At 39.0% G+C, this 21,403-nt stretch overlaps 1 protein-coding gene across 6 annotated transcripts in view; it reads left to right on the plus strand.

Annotated features, from left to right (window-relative positions):
• The window catches only part of KLF3 (KLF transcription factor 3), a 28,073-nt gene extending 7,563 nt beyond the window's left edge, over nt 1–20,510 (plus strand). For 3 of the 6 annotated variants that reach the window (XM_068188860.1, XM_068188864.1, XM_068188863.1), the window contains 5 exons: nt 3,932–4,028; nt 9,286–9,781; nt 10,610–10,760; nt 15,145–15,305; nt 16,451–20,510. In XM_068188860.1, the coding sequence (XP_068044961.1) occupies nt 3,972–4,028; nt 9,286–9,781; nt 10,610–10,760; nt 15,145–15,305; nt 16,451–16,632 (1,047 nt within the window). In that variant the 5' untranslated portion in view covers nt 3,932–3,971 and the 3' untranslated portion in view covers nt 16,633–20,510. Of the gene's footprint in view, nt 1–3,928; nt 4,029–6,023; nt 6,172–8,404; nt 8,959–9,285; nt 9,782–10,609; nt 10,761–15,144; nt 15,306–16,450 lie in introns of those variants that run through there. The other 3 variants (XM_068188865.1, XM_068188862.1, XM_068188866.1) reach the window with 3 other exon arrangements.
• The last annotated feature ends 893 nt before the right edge of the window (nt 20,511–21,403 follow it).

The following is a 21,403-nucleotide window of genomic DNA, read 5'->3' on the forward strand; positions in this document are numbered from 1 at the left end:
GCTGGGAGAAGCTGCTCTGCGGTTGCCCTTTTCCAGCTGCTCTGCAGTGCAGATGTGTAGTCTGAGTGCATTCTTTAACCACTTTATACATTTCATCCAGGGTAAATAATCCATACAAGCCTTTATTGTCAGAATACACGGTTAAGTACCTTTCAGCTTTCATTTAATCTTAATTATGTCTCTGAAACAATAAACGATACACCTGTCAGGAAGTTAATACTGACAGGTGTTCAATCCTGACAAGGTGATGAGCTCTAATGATAATGAACTTCCCTTCTGGAATGGATACCTTGCTGTATATTGGATCATAAGGGCAGAGTTTGTGTTGTGAAGACAACAGCTGGCTTGCTGTCTTCGCTGGACTTCAGATAGGGGAATACTGAGGGACTTTGCCTGGACTTTACCTTGCACCTGTCCTTATTTGCATACAAAACCCAGTTGCTTCATTTGTCTTTCTGAAGTACAGGGTGTGAGCAAAATCTTATCAAAAGCCAGGTCCTGTTTGGACAAGTTGGACTGACTTGGCAGAGATCCACAGGGTGGAGTGAATGGGAGGAGGCAAGAAAGTAAAACTGGGTGGCTTGTTAGCAGAAAAAAAGAGGGAGAGCAAAAAAAAAAGAGAGGGTGGAACGTTTGCTTACTGGATTGCGGTTAATTATTTAGTTTCAGATTACATTAATATTAAATTCTTTTACCTCACATGAGAAAACCCTTTAATGCAAAATGGTTTACCTAATAAAGTAAAAGACAAAAGTTCCTGTTTTTTAATACATTTAACATGAATATATTGTTGTCACCTCACCAGTTTTTTCAGAGCACCTCGGGAAAGAGAGATGGTATTTTGATTTTTCAGAAATTATTTGTATATACTAAACAATTTGCGGGCTTTCAAACAAGTAGATTCTGAAACCACTCTGTGAAGTACAACCCGACTGTTTTTGCATTCCTCTGTAATAGAAACAGATAAGACTGTTTACCTTCCCTACTGCCCCCTTTTCAAATGTTTATGAGAGAAAGACTGAGAAGTTTTGAGTTAATAGGCATGATTTTACAAATATACTGGGAAAAACTACCTACTTCTTAGTAGAAGTACCATGCTTTATTTGTGTGAGTGTACGTGCACATATTTACTCATGAGTGTGGTCCAAGCTATCTATTTGAAGCGTTATTTTTAAATACAAAGATGAGTCTTTTGTCTTATTTACAGCCTTAGAAATACATCATTTTGAGCTAAATTTTAAATGCCAGATCCAAAGCTGACTTATATTGACTCTGTAGCAGTCCTAGAGGACCAAGTGTTGCATCTTAATTAATTTTCCGTCCTTGAAAATTGGTTTCCAGTCGCTATAAAATGGGGAAAATAAACCTGCTTAAGAGTAATATGATAAAGAAGTGCTTGATTCCTATAGTCCAATGGAGCATAGTAAACTTACGTAAAAGTAAAGTTTTCTTCTGCTGTTCTTGGATGACTGCACTTGGGAAAGACTGAGAATTACTTTTCACTTTTGTTCAGGGTAGTACACTTCCTGTTGTCTATGTCAGTTTAATTCCTGCACAGTGATTTAGACCTGTCTCGGGAAACACTCAAATCTGTAGCATGACATGTGAAATGTGTATCAAGTGTCTTTTCACACACTTTTTGGAGCAGAAGGTTAAAAGGAGTAATTCTTAAACTGAAGAAAATACGGTTTTAGAATTGCAAAAACAACACAAAGGATGAGCATCATTGCGTTTACTTAAAACAATCTTTCTCTTTCTTTCTTTCTTTCTTTCTTTCTTTCTTTCTTTCTTTCTTTCTTTCTTTCTTTCTTTCTTTCTTTCTTTCTTTCTTTCTTTCTTTCTTTTTCTTCTTTTTCTTTTTCTCTCTTTCTCCCTCTTTCTCTCCTCCTTTCTCTCTGTCTTTCCCTCCCTTCCTCCCTTCCCTTCCTTTCTCTCTCTTTCTCTTCTTTCTTTCCTTTCTTTTCTCCTTTCTTCCTTCACTAAGGTACAAATTGGTGTGTTACTTTATCTATGCACATACAAGCTAAAAATCAAAAGTTTCTGGAAACCTGAAAGGAATTAGTTCCAAATTCCTATATAGGAGCTCTGAGTTGCTACATTTTACTGAAAAGTTTTTTCATGCCTAAAAGTTCAACTTCTCTGTTTTCACAGTGCAGATGAATGTGTGATAATATGATAGATAAGAGGATATATGTTGATATGTGGATATATTTCCACGTAGTGGAAGAGTCAGTATTGGGAAGTCAGTATTCTGAAATGTTAGTTCTAGCTATGTGATATGTTGAAACCTGAAGAAGATAACTAGGTAACAGTTATTTAAATTATAACCATTCAAAGAAAAGAGTATATAATTAATAACCTTCTCACAAACATGCTTAAGGTATTTATGGAATTGCCACAAATTTCAGCAAATAGTGCCATCTTACATGACAGCTCCCAAACTAAAACTACATATTAAGTTTAAACTGGAAATTGCATTAAGCTGCATTATTTGTTTCACTTTACTTTTGCAATTTGTTTTTGTCAGGCCTTCAACTTTTATAATGTGAATTATGAAGATGCTATAATTTACTCTGCTACTTGTTTGTTTCCATTATTCAAAGTGCACACTGTTGTAATATATTTCCAAAAATTTTTAAACTTCATTTATGTACCTGAATAACTCATGGTAGACTTGTAACAACTCATGCTATCTCTCTTAACCAATTTTGATCTTTAAACACATGTTAACTGCAAAGTTGTTCACTAGTGTAGGCTTATTAGAATTGTTTACATTTGAGCAGGTACATCTTTAAATGTTCATTTACATTTCTGGGAAAATTTCCCAGCCACAGCTACAAATCTTTTGGTGAGCCTTCAGCCTGTCCTGCGGGGTGAATTGCCGATGCCCTTCTTTCCAGTGCCATCTACTGGCCAAATGGAATTTGTGTCGTTTACTTTTGTCCTCGCATCTTAAAAGTGGTCGTACGTCCTCCAGGCAGGGCTGTGAATTCTACGGTGTACGGTCAGAACGTGCTCCTTTGACATCAGTCATTTCATGTATAACCTGGAGTGATCTATAAACAGCTTGGCAACATCTAAATGTCACTGCCAGCAAATTCCCTTTGCTTCCCCTTAGCTTCTTCTGGGAAAAGCCCTTATGGCTTTACCCAGAAGAGGCGTCTCCTTTCCTTCCCAGTATCTTTCCAAGATAACCATGGCAAATGTTTAGTATGACAGTTATGACATGCTTTATGCTAAATACTTTTATTTCAGGCATTGAGAGATTGGACAAGTAAGGTTGAACACTGTGGGGAAAGAACCCTGAAGCTGCACAGAAGGCAGGCAGATTGTTTTGACGTGCTTTTATTTTGCACAGTTAGCACAAATAGTTGCTGAATTGTCAGTAAATCTATTATCTTGTAATAACTGATGCATTTTTTCTGTTAAGTCATTGCAGCATGTTGAATGTAGTCCAAGTTAGTCTTGGAATTTTAATTTTTTTCTTTTTGCATTGATACCAGTTTCACTGTATGTGATCTATTGAGTGTTTCTATTAGGACTCTTAGGAAAGAGAGATCCTTTCCAGAATCAGTTCATTTGTATAAACAAGATTATTCTGAGGTTGTAATGCTGATGAGAAATGCGTGGTCTAAACTGTGATGTGTTAAAACACTTGACAGCTAATGAAAGTGAAAATTCTGTGGTCTTGGTGTGCTGACATGCACAACAAAAATTCAATTTGACTTTCATTAAAGTGAGCAGATGTCTCTTTGTTTCAGTAGCAATTTGGAAAGAAAAATCTTGTAATAAATTCGGTCAGATTTAAAAATCTGTGTTAGAGATGGATAAATATTCACATTAATCTGACAAAATAGTAAGTTCTTTACAATTCAGAAAGTTGATTCAGGTATTTCCTGTGGCTTTCTAACACCTTGTCTTTCCCCAGCAGGACAGAACCTCAGAGGCATCAGAACAGGTGAATAAAAAAGATGCTAATGTTTGACCCAGTCCCTATCAAGCAAGAAGCCATGGAGCCTGTTTCAGTGGTAAGACTCTTCAAATATATTGGCCCTAAAGTTGACTCTTTAATTTTTCCAACTTTAAATTCATAATGAGATGTAATTAAGCTTTGGACTAGCTTAGGAAAGCATGTGAAGCTATATTTTCCTCTTAGAGCAATCACATTCACATTTTAGGAAAACTTTCTGTCTTTAATTAATTTATTAATGCCTTAAATGACCTGACCAGTTGCCTATCAGAGGGGAGAGCATCCATGTATTCCTCAGCCACTGCTCTGTAAATGTAATCTCTATAGCTCATGCTGCTGATGGAGGTGGGTTGAAATTAAGTTGCCACGCTTCATGGTGAAGTGGCAATTGCCTGTGGTTTCACCCTTGAACTAAGTGAACAGCTTCTTGCTGTGCCTTTTTTTTGTTTTTCTCTTGGTTGTGGTAACAGGTAATGTGGCTACCACTGCTCTAAACAGCAGAAAATTAATCCTGCAAAAACCCAAACCAGCAATGGTTTTTTGCTGGGTAAACTTGTTGCACTGCTTTACCAAGTGAACCAATGAGAACTAGGGCAGTGGGGGAAAAGGGGGAAGAGGAGACACTTCTTTAAAATTGGGTTCATTTTCCATGGACTCAGAGAATAGGGTCATCTCAGGGAAGAGTCTAATAAGCAAGAGCAGCAGGATATATAGGTGGGAGCAGCACAATGAGAATTGTGATGATACAGGCTGCTGCTGAAAGGAAAGGTTTTGACTTTGCTCCCTCCATACCAGCTTTGTGTCTCCTTTGTGTGACTGAAGAATTGTGTGGTCCTAGAATGATTTGAAACCTTTGGATCAGCTCACTGAATGGTCAGAATTGCTAACCCACCAAAAATACTCATTTTTTGGTCAGATCAGGAAGCTGATCTGACTCATTCTGTGCAGGTGCTCAATATTAGAACAAGGGGAGGGAGAAGGATGAGAGAACAGGACCTCCCCTTTCAGGTTTTAGCCTGCAATAACATATTAAGTGTAACATGAAGCCACACCCCCAGAAAGGCTGATCCATTAAAAGGGTGAAGTCAGTGTACATAATTCAGAGTGCATTAATTTTGTGCTCTGAATGGCATCTTTCAATGAAAAGTTTGTTTCCTGTTTTATTTAAAATAAAGAATAATTTTCATAAATTTAAATGCATCTGTAAGCAGTCTGATTTCTTCCATGCTGTTAATAGCGCTTCTGGGAGTTAAGTTTATGTGCCTTTTAAAATTACAGTTTGACTTTTGTGGGGTTTATTTGCTGGAGAGTAATGATAGAAAAATAACTGTCACTGAAAGTACGAGCATGACGAGTTCCAGTATTTGGGTCCAGAAAGAATTTTAGTATTGGCCTGCCTGTCTGTCACTTTAATCACAGTTATTGTGTAGCTATATTAAGATTAGTGGTGATTATATACTACCATCTAAGATTATCTAATGGTGTCCATTGAAATCAGAAAAGAGGCTGGTTTTACAAAAGAAGTGTCATTGCTGTCTTTTGTGCCTTTTGTGCACATCTGCCTTCATCTCCCAGAGAAGGTTCTGCAATGGTTTGGGGCTCTGCACAAGACATCCAAGTGCCCCAAACAGCTGTGTGCTTCTGCCAGATGGGCAAGGTCAGTCTCTCAAAAGGCTCACCAGGAGAGGAGCGAGCAGTCTTTCCCAGACCCAGATGGAGGAAAAACTGCAGTGGAAAGAACAAGGGAGCATTTCTGAGCCAAGTGCACTTCAAGACTGGAGTTCCAAATATTGGTTATTCTATACCTTATCCTTCTCCTAGTGATGTGGTACCTTCCATGCGTTGGACCTTTGGAGTCTTCTCATAAGTCAGAGTGATCTCTGACCAGCTATTAGAGACTACGCACAGCATTTTACCACCTGTGTATGTTTTTTTCTTTTTGCCATTGCATGAGGGAAAAAAAAGCAGAAAATAAAAAACAGAAAGTCCAGAGGAAAGTATGATTTCTGTGAGTGAAGTTTCCATTACTGGACACTACTTTGTTTTCCCTCAGGCTGAGGACCACGTGTGTTTCAGCTTCTGTACAGACATAGGCTGCTTAGCCCCAAGCCCTTGAGCTCCCCAGCTCTTCTTGGTCTTGTGGCTTCCTTGGAGCCCTGGTGCCACAACAGAAACTGCTCTGGAGACACCTCTAAAGGGAGGTATTGTGATATGGAGAGAACACAGGAAAGGATGGCAGCCGCTGAGTGAGTTTTCTTGACCACCTTTTGAGGAGGTGGAATGAGAGAGAAACTGTCAGTGTGATGTTGAGAGGTGCTAAGCAGAGCAGACTGGGCTACATAACCTGAAAGTCTGCAATCAGGATTATTTGTATTGCATCTTTCATTCTGATAGAATCATTAGAGGCCAAATTAAGTCAAACCCCTTAGGAATAACTCACTCATCTCTCTGAATGTGGGTGTAGTCTTTACACTGTAGGTGTAAAGTCTGTGTGTCTAAAACATCACAGTAGTTGGAGGGGAAGGAGGAAATTAGTAATGGTTTTGACACCACTGTATTTCAGGGTGTGTGACTGAAAGGATTAACTATACTTCTCAGGTGACTGAAGCTTGCACCCACACTATTTCGTCACTCTACCAACAGCTCCTGCCATTTATTGAAATGAATTATTGAACATATATTATGCTAGTTTTTAATTAACTACTGACAAAGTTATCCGAGTCCTACCCACAGGACTACCTATTTGCTGTGATGACTTTTTAAACATTTGGACCATTTAGTGAAACAAGTCGCTTTTTTGTTTGAATTGGAATAAACAGTTTTTCTCTGTGTAGCAGAGTAGTAGAGAGAAGACTTGGTCAGGCGCTAAGAAGTACGGCAGTGATTATGTGGGTCATGATGATTAGATTTATTGATAATACAGTATGTAAATATTGCCAATGCAGTATAACATACTGAGGTCTAAAGGGTTATAATATATATATTAAAGCAGATTCAGCTAGAAATGTTTACAGTCTTTGGCCTTGCAGAATGCACAAGTACAAAGGAACAAAGCACCTGTGGAACTGCTTCAGGGTGTTACCTTTGTATGTGACTGAATCTCGGCATTTTTACTCACCCATCCAAAAGTGAGCGTTCCAGTCTTCACTGTGGGCGTATTCTGCTGGCCTCTCTACTGGGGAGTGGGGAATCTACCTGGAAGCTGCCCACAGTCTCAGGAGACCAGTTTTCCCAGTCTCCAGCAGCATTTCTACCCTTTTGAAGGCTGAGCACCAAAATAAATCATGATCAGCATTGCTCCCCCATCAAAGAATGCAGAAGCTATGTGAACATCCAGACAGTTATTCCTCGAATTCCCACCGGGTGTTCTCAGGATAAGGTTGCACCTAGGGATGCTTGTTCTTTAATAGACTTCATTGGCCAAAAGCATTCCTGGAGATTTAAACTTCATAGGCTTTTTCCTTTTTAGCATTCTTGCAATGTAAGAAGAGTTCATAGGCAATGACATTGTGATCATCCCTGACAAACCTGCAGCACTGTAAATCACTGATGCTTAGTAGTGGAATGTTTACAGTTCATTAAAGTTGGGTGAACTCTGTACTGTAAACCAGTAACAGGAGCTTTAACAGAAGTATTTAATGTTCCTTACCTGTTAAAATTTGGATTTTTTTGCTATGCCCATCATTTGATCTGATCTAATAGATACCAAATGCTGTTAAATAATAAATTATATCAATATTTAGTGGTCTCCATCACTTAGAATGCTAATAATTTCATTGCTTGGCTCAGCAGTGCCGGCAAGTCTGCAGACAGCACTTCTTGCAATAATGGCATTTAATAAAATTCTGATGAACCAATTACCATCAGAGATTAATGTTTCTGTAGATGGAATTTGTAGGAATAATCATAAAGAGAATATATAACTTGCAGAGATTTTAATGTAATATTTACTGTCTGAAGATTAATCACCATTTTGTGTGCTGCTTTATTTGAATGTTTTATGGACTGAGGGACTCAGCTTTGTTGTTCTATCACAGTGCCATGAATGCAGGAGGAAAAATTTAATATTTTCTAAACTCACTGTTTCAAACAGTAACTGAAAAGAAGAAAATTACATTTGTGTCATTTTGCAAAATACCTCCCATTAACATTGACATTTAAAATGAACTAAGTGTTCCCTCTCAGGGAAGACAGAGGTAAGAAACCAGGAAGATTTATTGACAGCAGTGTTCACACAAGAAAGAATTAGTTTACTTACCTAAAATCCAAAGATAGTATTTTATTTCAGAAAGTTGACAACACAACTAAAAATTTATGTGCATTGTATTTTCTGTGTCTCACTGTTGTGTTAGAGCATCACATCAGTTTCCATTGTGAGTTAGCTGTTCGTAAACAACCTCAGTTTTTAAACACAGTATTGGTCTGGATATTTGGTTATTAATACTGCACTCTGCAGTTAATGTTAATACTTCTTGGTTTACAAAAATCACCAGATATGTGTTTGTTACTTATATAATACATACATGCATACATATATATATATAAAAATTATTACTAAATTGTAGAGATCATCACATAGGTCAAGATTAGCTTTGGGGTTTATATTGTAATGGGAACTGCTAGCTACCACTAACAGGAATATTCTTCCAATTCACCAAATGTTTATCCTTGTACTCATTTTCCAAAGTTAGACTGGCTAAGTAGCTGCTTTATATCTCAAAAAATCGTTTAGAGAGGTTTAGACTTTACCTTTTGCATTCTTGAGTTACTCACCCATTACTTAGATAGTTCAGCTGAGTATTTTGTATTGATTGTAGGGTTCAGATTCATAATTTCTTTTTTTTTATTGATGATTGTTTTTTAATTACTTTAGAAGCTGATTGGGACCCATCACTAGCAATTCTAAGCCCAACTGAGCTGCCCTCTTGCCAGAATTTATGATCCTCAGTACATAGTTACATGCTTGGCATAGCAGATATATCTCTCAGGTCAGTTAAGAAATGTACAGGCATGTATATATGACAGGCAATTTTAAAGGGAGAAAAGTAGTTGAATAAGCCTTGAAGATTTGTTTTCACAATCTGTCTTACATTGCTTCTGAAACAGTTAGTGAATCAAAACTTGATTAACTTCCCGTGTGGGGAATCTGAGGCTTTATTTAATTCTGTTTTATTTAGAAACTACATTAAAGTGCTTTCTTGAAACTTTTTCATTTTGCCTGTTTTATTGGCTGCCTTTCTTTTTCAGCAGTAGCTGCTTGTATGTCTTAATTTATTATTTGATTTTCTGTATTTCTTTTCCACTCCTTCTCACAGTCATACCCATCCAATTACATGGACCAAATGAAGCCAAACAAATACGGCGTCATTTATTCTGCACCGAATATGTTGCACAATAAATTCTACTCAAACCCTGAAGGACTGTCAAATGGAATCCAGATGGAGCCAGTGGACCTTACGGTAAATAAAAGAAGCTCACCACCTTCAACTGGAAGTTCTCCTTCCCCACTAAAATTTCAGACTGTGCATAGGAGAAGTTCACCTGGATTGACTCTGTCCTCACCCAGCTCACCTCTCAGTAAATTCACACCGTCGCCCCCAGGAGTACAGCCTCTTTCTATGCCAATAACAATCCCACCTGTAATGGCCGCTGCTCTTTCACGCCATGGACTGAGAAGCCCTGGGATACTCCCGGTTATACAGCCTGTTGTGGTCCAGCCAGTTCCTTTCATGTATGCTCCCCATCTCCAGCAGCCCATCATGGTGTCCACCGTTCTCGCAGATGAGATGGAAACTCCAAGTAGCATGCAAGGTTGGTGTTGTCAGAATTGCTTTTTATGCTGTCTCATATGCTGACAAGACAAATATCCAAGCACTTGGTTTCTGTGGGTTATTGGCATTTTAGGAAGTGGAACGTAATTCCTGTTCTTCCAGAATAAACAGGTATAGAATTTGTTGTGTAAATATTTTACCACTTACCAAGGTCATAGGATCACAGAATCAGTTAGGTTGAAAAGACCTCTGAGATCATTGAGTCCAACCTGTGACCGAACACCACCTTGTCAACCAGACCATGGCACTGAGTGCCACATCCAGTCTTTCCTTAAACACCTCCAGGGATGGTGACTCCACCACCTCCCTGGGCTGCCCATTCCAATGCCCAGTTGCCCTTTCTGAGAAGAACTTCTTCCTGTCTGTCCAAACTAAACCTCCCCTAGTGCACCTTGAAGCCATTTCCCCTTGTCCTTTCAGGCATTTGTAGAGAGCAATGAGGCCTCTATGATCCTTATTTTCTCCAGGGTAAACAGCCCCATCTCTCTCAGCTGCTCCTCACAGGACTTGTTCTCCAGACCCTTCACCAGCTCTGTTGCTGTTGTTTGTATCTACATAAACTATTGATTTACTGAGATTTGGACTGATAATAACATTGGACTGATGAAATTTAATAGAAATGTTTTGAGTCATAGTTCATCAGGAGATAACTAAAACTGAAGGATTTTGTATTTAGTGAAAATCGTCACAGTAGATGTAGTACTGATGGGTTTGTTTTAACTATAGACTTTTTCTGCATATTATTTATTTCCATAACTCTTCATAATTTTTATGTGTTGCCTTCCCTCTCCTACCCTCTGCCATACAGTGCCTGTCATTGAGTCTTATGAGAAGCCCACACTGAAGAAAACAATTAAAGTAGAGCCAGGAAGCGAACCATCAAAGACTGACTTCTATCCTGAACAAATGTCACCTCCAGTGATGACCTCATTGTCTCCTCAGCAAGTTATGTTGCAAGAGTAAGTAGCTAACAGTAGTCCCAAGATCAGCAGAGGAATGGAAAGCAGTTCATAACAGCAGTTACCAGTTCTGAGGAGTGGGAAGCATTGTTGGTATGCTTTAAAACATGTAATAAAATACACATTCATCCCTCCCACCACTGTCACTGTGAAATGTGATTGCAACTTTCTTTTCCCCCTTCTTCAGCAGTACAGGAGTTGATACATATTTATACCTTGCAAAAGATCTGGCATTTATATAATGCATTTCTAAAGTGATGATAGGTCCCAATTCCACGACTTACTGAAAGTAGGACTCCCAGTAAGCCAGTGATAACCTATTTACGTAAAATCAGCAGCAAAATTGAAAGAAACTTAAAAGACTGATATCTCTATTCATGTTACTTGAAATACCTTTCTTTAAAATGAGTGTTGTGACTTTCTTTTCTTGGAGGACTTCTTTGTCTTTTCAAAAATTTTGCCTGCTTGGTGGGAAGAACCTCTTCAGGCTTACAAGTTCTGTGTATATAAGCGAAATTGCATTTTTACCTGAGACCATTGTTCGGTGGGTGATTTTTTTGACAACTCAAGTAGATTCTGAAGCTTTCTCCCCTCACAGCCACTTCTTTCGATCCCAGTATTAACACATTGTGCTGGCATAGCTGTTACTGGGGCCCCTGTATGAGCTGGATCACAGATCTAATAGGTTTTTAAACAGTGCTGTTTGCAGAAGAAATGACGAGGGCTAGAAGAAGAAATTAGGTCTGGGGCATAAACCTTTTAATTGAAAACATTAACACATTCTCAGGAAAGTACCTGAGGAGTCATGGGCACCCTTCCATTTCCTGTTTTTCTGGGGAAAATCCTGTCAACTTATTAAAACCATAGAATGACCCAGAGCCAGGCACATCCTTCAGCAGGCAGTGCTCTGGGTAGGCAGGCAGGCTGCCAATGTGGCTCTGGCAGGAGCTGAAGTTGGGAGCCTAGCAGGGCTCACAGCACAGAATCCATTTCTGCACTTCCCTCTTGCTCACTGTCACCCTTCAGGTGGTTGTGTTTGACCTCACCTCACTGAGTAAGGGAAAGAGAGCTTCAAGCCAGACACTCAAAACGCAGTGTGGGTATGGTTCAGAGAGAGAAAGAAAAGCACAGGTGGATGGGTGGTCTCCTGTATTTCTTCCAGAACGCTGCCTCTTCCCCCTGCTCACGGCCATTGGGTTCAAAAGCACATCGCAGCACCACGGCTGGCTACATTCCAGAACAGCCTTCTTGTGGGAACCCCTCCTTGTCTTCAAACAGTCCAGATGCACCTCCTAAACTGCAGGCTCTTTGCAGTTGGTTGCCAGCTAGCTTTTATAAGCTATATGCTGTTTCTTTTAAATCACCTTGTACATGTTTATTACACAAGATAGTAAATATGCATGTTTACTAGATGGTAATTTACTAACATAATGGACCTACCACACAAGGGAGTCAAATCTTTATGTAGCTGGAACTAACTACTGCTAGGTCAGGACTATGAAATGGTTCAGTTTATTTTTTTGTCTTTGTTAAGTCTCTTTGACAAGAGCAAACCAGTAAGTGCTGTTCCTGGCTGGTACCACACCCTTCCTCCAGGGCTGAAACTTCTGCAGACTTGTCACCTGCATTAGTGATTTGCATTATTTATTTCCCAATGGGTGTAGTTTCCCCAGCAAACCCATCCACTGAGCAAAGAATATATCATTTGGTATCATGTATAGATAGCTTTGTTACAGAAAACATTTGTATGTCCATGTTTCCTAAGCATCTCCTCTGCTTGCCCATGTAGAGTGTTATGTTCATGGAGATTCCGTCCTTGCATTGTAACAACTTAAATTGCTTTGTACTGTCCTGTGGAGCTCTAGTTCTTGCTCTTAGAACCAGCCCTTTCAAGTTCACATTCTGCTGTATCCAAAACAAGAAGTTTATAAATTGTATTTCTTATCATTAAAAAAAATACATAGACAATTCACACAAGTCATGAGATACTTGAACCTTTATTTTAAAAAAAATATTGGCTCACAGATTTATGAGCTATAGTTAGGCATTGAAGTTTTTATCACTATTAATTGGTTCCAACTGCCCAGAGTGTACTATTCAGACACCTAGGCTACATTAAAGGGCCATAGGAAACCTTTAGTCTCACTGAAGTGACTTATTTAAGACTTTAAAGTGACTTATTTTGCTTTAGTGTTAGCTTTTGGCAGTATATCTATCTATATCTGGATATATCTATCTATCTATCTATCTATCTAAAAATAATTTTGGTGACATTTCTGTAGGGATGGTTGGACTTTCTAGTATGTCTGTTAATCAATGTAACTGTGCATTGATTAGTTATTTCTAAAATGAAGTTTCTAAATTATTTGTAAAATCTAGTTTTAGTTATTCTAAAATCAAAATTGAGGTAATAATAATAGTATAAGGAGCCTTATTAACATATTTTCATGCAAGTTTCAAAGTCCAACTTATGCTGTCAACATAGTGTGGTCTGTGGTAAAGAAGAAAAAGTTGTTGAAGTTTTATCGTCATTTTTAGAAGGTACTCTTACCTATTGAAGAGTGACACTTAAATGGGTAGACATACATGAATTTACATCTAGTTGTAGAAGAGGGAACAAAATAATTAGGGCTGTGCTTTTATTATTGGCACTTACTTAATATTTACCTCTGGATTCGACACCACCCTAACCATTTTTTAAAACTGCCACGCCCTATCTGATTATCGATAACATTCTGTTGTCTTGCCAGCCTCCTCTCCCATAAGGGCAAAGGAAGGTATTCTCAGTGCTTTTGCCAGTCTCTTGCAGATTGCAAATCTAAATAAAAAATGGTGTACGGCCAATATCCTTTTTCTCCCTTTTCCCAGATGTTACCATGTTCAGGACTAGCCTCCACACATAATTATTTAAACCAAGTCTGTTTGCTGTCCTAAGCCTGAGCTTCTCCAAAAGGACTGGTATGCAACTGCATTGAAACTGAGCACTGCTTTAGAGAGCTGTTTCTTTGGAAGCTAGAAGCCTGCCTTATTTAAGAGTGTGTATGTCTCTGTCTAACATCACCATCTGGGGTTTCCTGCCATTATAATATTTTTAGCTAGACTTAATGTGTACTTGAAGAGTACATCACTCAACAGTCACAGAACCACCCAAGAAAGAGAATTTGGTTCCCAGTTTCCAGCTTCTAACTCTTAAGAAAAAAATCAATAACAGAATTCAACTTCTCCCACATGGGTAATCCCCATCCCGCTGCTTTGGGGTCATAGAAAAATCTTTCCTTCTTAAGCCATGCACAAGATTTTCTGTCTTTAGCACATGCCCCTTATTTTGCTGAGAGAAGTAGGAATTCAGTGTTTCTGAAAATTAGGCCCTAAAGGAACTTGAAGTAAGTAACCAATAGAGCCCAGTGTTACAAAATGTAAGTTGATAGGTAAAAACATGTGAAATACATTAACTTAGAAAAGACAAGAGTTCTAGAAAGCTCCTTTCTGTTGCATGGAGGAGCTGGTTGTGCAACAAGGAATGCTAATATCTGCACGTTACATTCGATACGTACCTTTGTGACAAACATATGTTTTCTAAGATTGATGTGGAAGAAAGAGGCAAGCTTGTCCCCTGTTCTGCAGTAGGGGTGTCATTCAACAGTCAAAGACACCTTTTAAGAAGCTTGCATGTTTTTGCACGCATGAACATTTATGGTTTGTTTGTAGCAGAAGTCCATTTGTAGTTGGTATATGTCTTACCTGCACTGTACCTGTGGGCTTCTAAAGTGAAAAATTATGTTTAAGAAGGTGGAGGGACAACTTCAGACATCCTTTGGGTGTGCCACACAGGCTAAGCTCTACTTTTAGGAATTGACGTCAGTGGTACAGGGAGGCCGCACCCTGCTGCCAGCACCAAACAGGAAATTCTTAATTATATTCTAAAGGAGTGGCTGGAACAATAAAGATTGAGTTCTGCTTTGAAACCCTAAAGATACAATTTCTTTAATAATATGGAATTGCTGTTTCCAATTACAATCAAATTAGTTGTATTTGAAGGAAAAAAAAAACAGTGAATAAAACAGAAGTTCACTCAGGGTTTAAGAAATCTGAGTTTGACTGAAAACCACAAAGTTGAAGGGGGTTTTTCCTCTGAAAGTTTTAAAAAAGAGCTAGGAAGTAATAAAAATGGCTACATCATGCCACAAAATGAGTAAACATTTTAAAATATTACTGCTAAAATACACAAGATTTGCTAAACCCTGTTGAATTTTTCAACATGCATGTAATGTTCTTTCTGCCAAGAGACAGAGTGGTAGTGAATAAAATGCTCTGTTATGAATCATATTAGCTGAGGTTTGCTGTGCTAAATGTTTTTGATTTTAACGTTATTTTAACTTTGCAGGAATCACCCTTCAGTTATAGTCCAGCCAGGAAAGAGACCTTTACCTGTGGAATCTCCAGACACACAACGAAAACGCAGAATACATCGATGTGATTATGAAGGCTGCAACAAAGTCTACACTAAAAGCTCCCACCTGAAAGCTCACCGAAGAACCCATACAGGTCTGAGCAGAACTATGCTTCTCTTTCATCAAGTCTATGGTAAAATAGTAGGCTAAGCTTGTAACTTCTGCTAATGGCCAGGTGACCACAGGTGTAAATAACAGAATGACAGAAGGTAGATCTGACATTGTTGTGAAAATAATTATAGGCTGAGCAAAAGACAGGACGTAGTAGGAAAAACCTACGAGAAGAGACTGTGAGCCAGAACAGGTTCACAGTGCATGCTGATGTGTGTTACATTCACTGGCTTTTCACACAATTTGTGTCCAGTTGCTTGCAGTTTACTCAATCCACACACCCTGTAAACACCAAATCAGTTCAAATTGCACTGGCTCACCTATGACATCACTGTTAAATTTGACTTTAATTTCTATGGGAGTAGCCCATTTGCAGAAGTTTCGACTGTATGCCAAATGGAAACACATCTGCTCTGTGGAGATGCTAACCACTGGTGCAATGGTGCTTTTTATCTGAATGAGTGTTCCAGTAAACATATCTCCATGTCTGTTCTCCACAGAAATGTTCATCTGTGCATGCTGAATGAATATATACATCCAAGGTCTTTACAAGGGTACCTCTTTTAGGAAAAATGGAGCCCAGTTCATGTCCAGCCAATTACCTGTTGGGCAATACAGTGGTGTTAAAGGAGGAGGATGACATATTAGTAATGATAGAGAGTTTGAGATACTTGTGACAGTGATGCCGGTCATTTACACTGCTTTAAATTTCAGAAATCACAAGATTTCTGCCTGTTGTGCTTTATGGTAGCACAGTCCTTTCCCCCAGAAAGCTAGAACATGAGGTTCCCAGTTTTGAAAATACTTGAACAAATGCTTAAACCTTCATTCTTCTGGGTTTCGTAGTACAAAACAAGTGCCAATATGGCAGAGAGGAACAGAGAGACAATAAAAAAATAAATTGTGGCAGGTAGCAATTTTTGCAGTCCATGACTTGGACTGCACAGTTTCTAGCACAGAGTACTCTTCAGCTTTGAGTTGTTTTGGGGCTTTCTGAGTAAGCATTGAAGTACTTAGAGAAATTTGGCAAGGCAGTAGAATAAATCTATCAGATTTATGTGTGAACTTACGTGATCCGAACTGATGTGTTCATGTCTTCAATCTGCACTTCTGTGTTTCCTTTTCCAGGAGAAAAACCGTACAAATGCACTTGGGAGGGATGCACGTGGAAGTTTGCTCGCTCTGATGAACTAACGCGGCATTTCCGCAAGCACACAGGAATCAAACCCTTCCAGTGTCCAGACTGTGATCGTAGCTTTTCACGTTCGGACCATCTTGCTCTTCACAGGAAACGCCACATGCTAGTCTGAATGTCTTCTGTCCCTGACTCCTGCCACACTTTTTTTGTTTTTTACACATGCATTTTAATTTGGATTCAGCTGGTCTGGATCTCTTGAGTTTATACCATTAAAAGCTTACGTATGGTCAGTAACAGATGTTATCTAACCCTTCTATGTCCTTGCCACGGGTCAGACCTAAAGAATGTGAACACTTCTTTTTTTTCTTCTGGGGGTGCTAAGCAAACCCTTTCTGCATTCAGTATGTTTATTGTATTTCATTTGTGAATAAGGGAATTTTTAAACTAACAGCTTTTGTTGGTTTCTTCATATAATCAACCCAGCATATACTGATAAAATAGTAAATGTTATTGAATATCCGAAATGCTAGTCCTTGCCAGAGACTATTATTTATGTGCCCTGTAAGGGATGCACTCTCATTTTATGCTCAACAATGCAATGAATGGACTCTCCCAGCCGTGTTGATTTCTGCAATGTGGTTCATACAACAGTTTTAGAAAGACACCTGATTCTGAAATCCCCTCTGCCCAAACAGTGAGTAATACTGAGGAAATAAATCTAAACAGTGTAATTACTTTACAGAAAGATTGAGTCATAGTATCATTTACCCCAGTCAAGAAGAAAAATGGACAGGAATTTGTCCGTACATAATACTGTGCATCTAAACCAATGTCATCTGTCATCTGTATTATAGTGTAGTATATGTCCTTGTTTTTATTGCATAATGCCCCACTGGATTTGTTAAAGGAAGACTTTGTGTGACTCTGTATGTCTGGTTTCTGTGCAAGTGTATGGATGGAACGGCTTGAAGCTTAGTCAGGGGTTTACCATTAGGAAGTTCTTCACCTAGAGGGTGGTTGAGCATTGGAACAGGCTTCCCAGGGAAGTGGTTACAGCACCAAGCCTGAGTTAAGCGTCTGGACAACGCTTTCAGGCACATGGTGTGACTTTTAGTGTGTCCTGTGCAGGGCCAGGAGTTGGACTTGATGATCCTGATGGGTCCCTTCCAACTCAGCATATTCTATGATTCTGTGATTCTATGGTACTCTCCTGTGATGTGGCATTAAATGAGATTCATGGAAACCTACTGCACCTCATTTCTGGGATATAGATTATCCCCCTGCAATCATGCCCCTGCATTTCTTCCAAATAATTTTTTTCTCTTTGCTGTACTTCAGAATAGCAATCATTAAGTCAAAAATGCTCTGAACTGTATTGTTGTATCACTGTACACTACAGTATTTAAAATTATTGATTCACAATATTTTTATGAGAAAATGTCATCAGATATTAAGTACTTCTGATGATAAATTGAGTCATGTATCTGTTTTGGATAAAAGCATATACCAATCATCCAGTTCCTAACTCTGGTTTGTGACTCTGGTAGTCTCTCGATGGTAGGTACAACTGCTTCCCTGTGGACCTGTCTATTGCATTAAAACCATGCCCATTAGCAAACAGAACTCCATAGCTAAAAGAAACTGAATTCAAGAAACCTGCAGTTGCCCCTAGAAATGTTCCTGTCTGGGAGCCCTCTGAAAAACGCTGAAAGGAAGGTTTCTGTCTGTATTAGCTGGCAGATATTGTGGCACTGCAAGGAAACAGGATGTATTTCTCTACACTTCCACACACAAGCGCATTTTCCTTCCTTGCCCTGTGTAAGGTAACCACCATTCCCTGTACGTTAAACATTCTGAAGTTGGCTTTTCCTTTCTTTTGGAAAAACACAGTGAACAATGGAGGTGTGGGGGGAGGAAGAGTTTCATAGAACTCTGCAGGAGACAGGTGGAGTGTCCATCTGCAGGTGGGTATATTTAAGCTTGTGGAGCAGACAGGCTGTTCTTCTATAACCAGTGGAGCCCAATGCCAAACAATCTTGAAGATGCAAGAGTGTGAGTGCAAAGAGCCTTCATTTGGTGATAGGACTTTACCAGCTGTTCTGCTGACATCCACATGCCTGCAGAATTAGAGAAGGAGAGGTCTGTACTTCCTGTAGAAAAATGCTCTGACAGCATTTGCTCTGTTCCAGCTCCATACATCCTCACCACCTCGGTAGGGCTACATCTTGTGTCTTGTAACTCCCTCACCTGCTCACCTGTGGCGCTGAAACACCTGGCACATGGATGGGTCTTCTTTCTTGGTAGGCCAGATTGTTAGTGACATTGAGAAACTTGTAGGAAAGAGACTGATACTAATGAGCAGCTATTCCAGAATGTGGACTTCCTGGTTTTTGGGGGTTTTTTTTGGTTTTTTTGTTTTTTTTTTTTTTTTTTTTGTCAGTAGTAGCAGAATTAGCTCTAGGTTTTAATGGCAATTTTGTAAATCCAAGCACGTCACTGGCTGAGAGGCTGTGTGGAGGGAGCCCTGTGGCATCAGTCACAAGTCTACAGACATTTAGTACCCTGGGATGAAAACAATTCTCTGTTCTGTTGTAGAGGGGAAAAAACAGATACTATAAAAATAAGCACCTTAATGGCAAGTGGTCCCATTTTTACCTTAAAAATGCAAATTTATAAAATTCAGAATGTTTAAGGAACATTTCTTTCTAATGCTCTGTTTCTCTTTTGAGGTTTACGTAGATTGTTTTCATTAGTATGATTTTTAATATTTTTTGAATCAGTACCCCAAAAGCATAACTTCTTTGTAACTAAGGCTTACTTCATATAATTTAATCTTGGTTATTTACCGTGTTAATTCATTAGCTTATGTACCTTTTTCCTGAAAGTATTTATGCTAATGATGGGGTCTAATACAGTGGAGATTGAGCAGAACTTTCACATTTCATCCATGTGTCTTGTGAATTAGGACAACAGAAATTTAAATATTAAATATAAGTATTTGAGATTATTACATGATAATGCCTTCCTTATAGGATTTTTCAGTTGTGTCTGTGGTGTCTTTGTGGGATGTCTAAAAGGTCACAAACAAATACAGTTTTAGCTGAGTGTGAATTTATATATACTTTTATATATATAAAAGTAACCACCTCACTGGTTCATTTTAGCAAACATTGATTTGAGGGATACCTTGCAATTTTTAAATGTACTCTATTAAATACTTTGCAGAACCAGTGATTCCATCTATGCCCTAAAGAAAACCAGTTAAAATAGGAGGTCCTAATCCCAGAGAATGAGTATATTTAAACCTCCCCACCTAACAGTATTGCACTGTGCAGTGCATAACAGGTAATACTCTTTTACTAAAATGTGCCTGTTTAGGCCATTTGATTATAATAAATTACTAGTTTCTAATACAATTGCAAGAAATTAAGCAGGTATTAATGTGTGGGGTTTATTTAAACATACACATGGCATTCTGCAGTGATACTTCTAATGCCATGTCTTGTTCTAATATGTTGTCTCTGCCAAGGTTAGCAACATACAGATGAATACAAATCCTTTCTAAAAAAATTACAAAGCAATTTACATCTCTTAAGAGGGCTACACCATTTTTCATTATATTTTACAGATATTAGCACTTAATGTACTTTAGAGGGTCAAAATAATATTTTTGCTTAGCATCTCTCACCTGCAAATATAGCAAGGATTTTTATTTACTTTAATACTTCTATAAACTATGCAGAATTTTAAAAATAAAATGTAATATATTTTATAAGCTAATAAGACAAAATGGCTAATTAAAGGTTTCTAGCGTGCATTACTATAACTTGCAAATATGGAGACATTTTGGTAATCTTTTCTTACTAAAGATGTGAATGTTTAATGTACCTTCACTGTTTCTACTTTGGTAGTCCAATGGGAATTCAGTAATGACATTTTGTCATGTCAAACTGTGAACATAAATTTGTACTGTACAGTCCTCATACTATATTTAGTATATTTAGTATACAGTGCGTATGTATTATACTTGTTAATAAAACACTCAGAATGATGTCCGTGGTCATGTTGTCACATGCTGGATGGCAAAGAGCCGTGATGCCGAGCTTGGGTCAGAGGCAGGCCTGGAGGAGACCCCTGTGGCTCTGGCTGTTTGGGTGGCCCTTCTGCCCGGCCAGCGGCCACCTCCTGTGTGTGCCTGCCCCACACAGGGCCCAGGGCAGGAGCACAAGGAATTTGTGCTGGAAGAGCTGTGTCCTGCAGCACACTTAGTGGCAAGCTCATAAAAATGTTTTACTCGCTTCTAATTAGGGCATTCTAATTAGGGCATTCTAATTAGTCCATAGGCAGGTGTGGAGCACCAAACACGTGAGTTTGCCTTTTTTATCAATCACAAGGTGACTGACTGGGCCTGCTCCCCACAGCCTCTCCCAGAGCAGGGTGCCAGAGGCTGCTGACATATCACCACATGAGTCCTGCACACCTCCAGACACACCCGCAGGCTCTGCTGAGAGATAATGGTGACGATGATGATGATGAAGAATGGGGTTTTATTTCTTCACACCTTATCAGATGCCTAAGAAGAGGGAGCCCAGCTGAACTCACTATGCATCTCTAACACTTCCCGTTTCTGCTGAAGCATTTGCATCAGGTTGTTGGTCTCTTGCTGCCTGGGATCCTGCAGATCAGCCTGGTGAGCACCAGTGCTATGCCATGGTGATGTACAGAGGGGAAAGCAGGTACAGCAGAAGTGAGGCATAAAAATAAAAGCCTGCAAACAGCAATCAGAATATGAGAAAATGACTGGCTTGTGTTTCTTGGATTAGTGCTTGAAAATAAGGACTGCACATTGCAAAGCCAGAGACAGCTCATTATCATGCTGTTGATTTCTAAGGTTCAGGCAGGAGGGACCAATGGCACGAGGGAGTCACGGCCACTGAGCCAGC

Source organism: Anomalospiza imberbis, chromosome 4 (genome assembly GCF_031753505.1).
Source record: "Anomalospiza imberbis isolate Cuckoo-Finch-1a 21T00152 chromosome 4, ASM3175350v1, whole genome shotgun sequence".
NCBI classification, from domain to species: Eukaryota; Metazoa; Chordata; class Aves; order Passeriformes; family Viduidae; genus Anomalospiza; species Anomalospiza imberbis.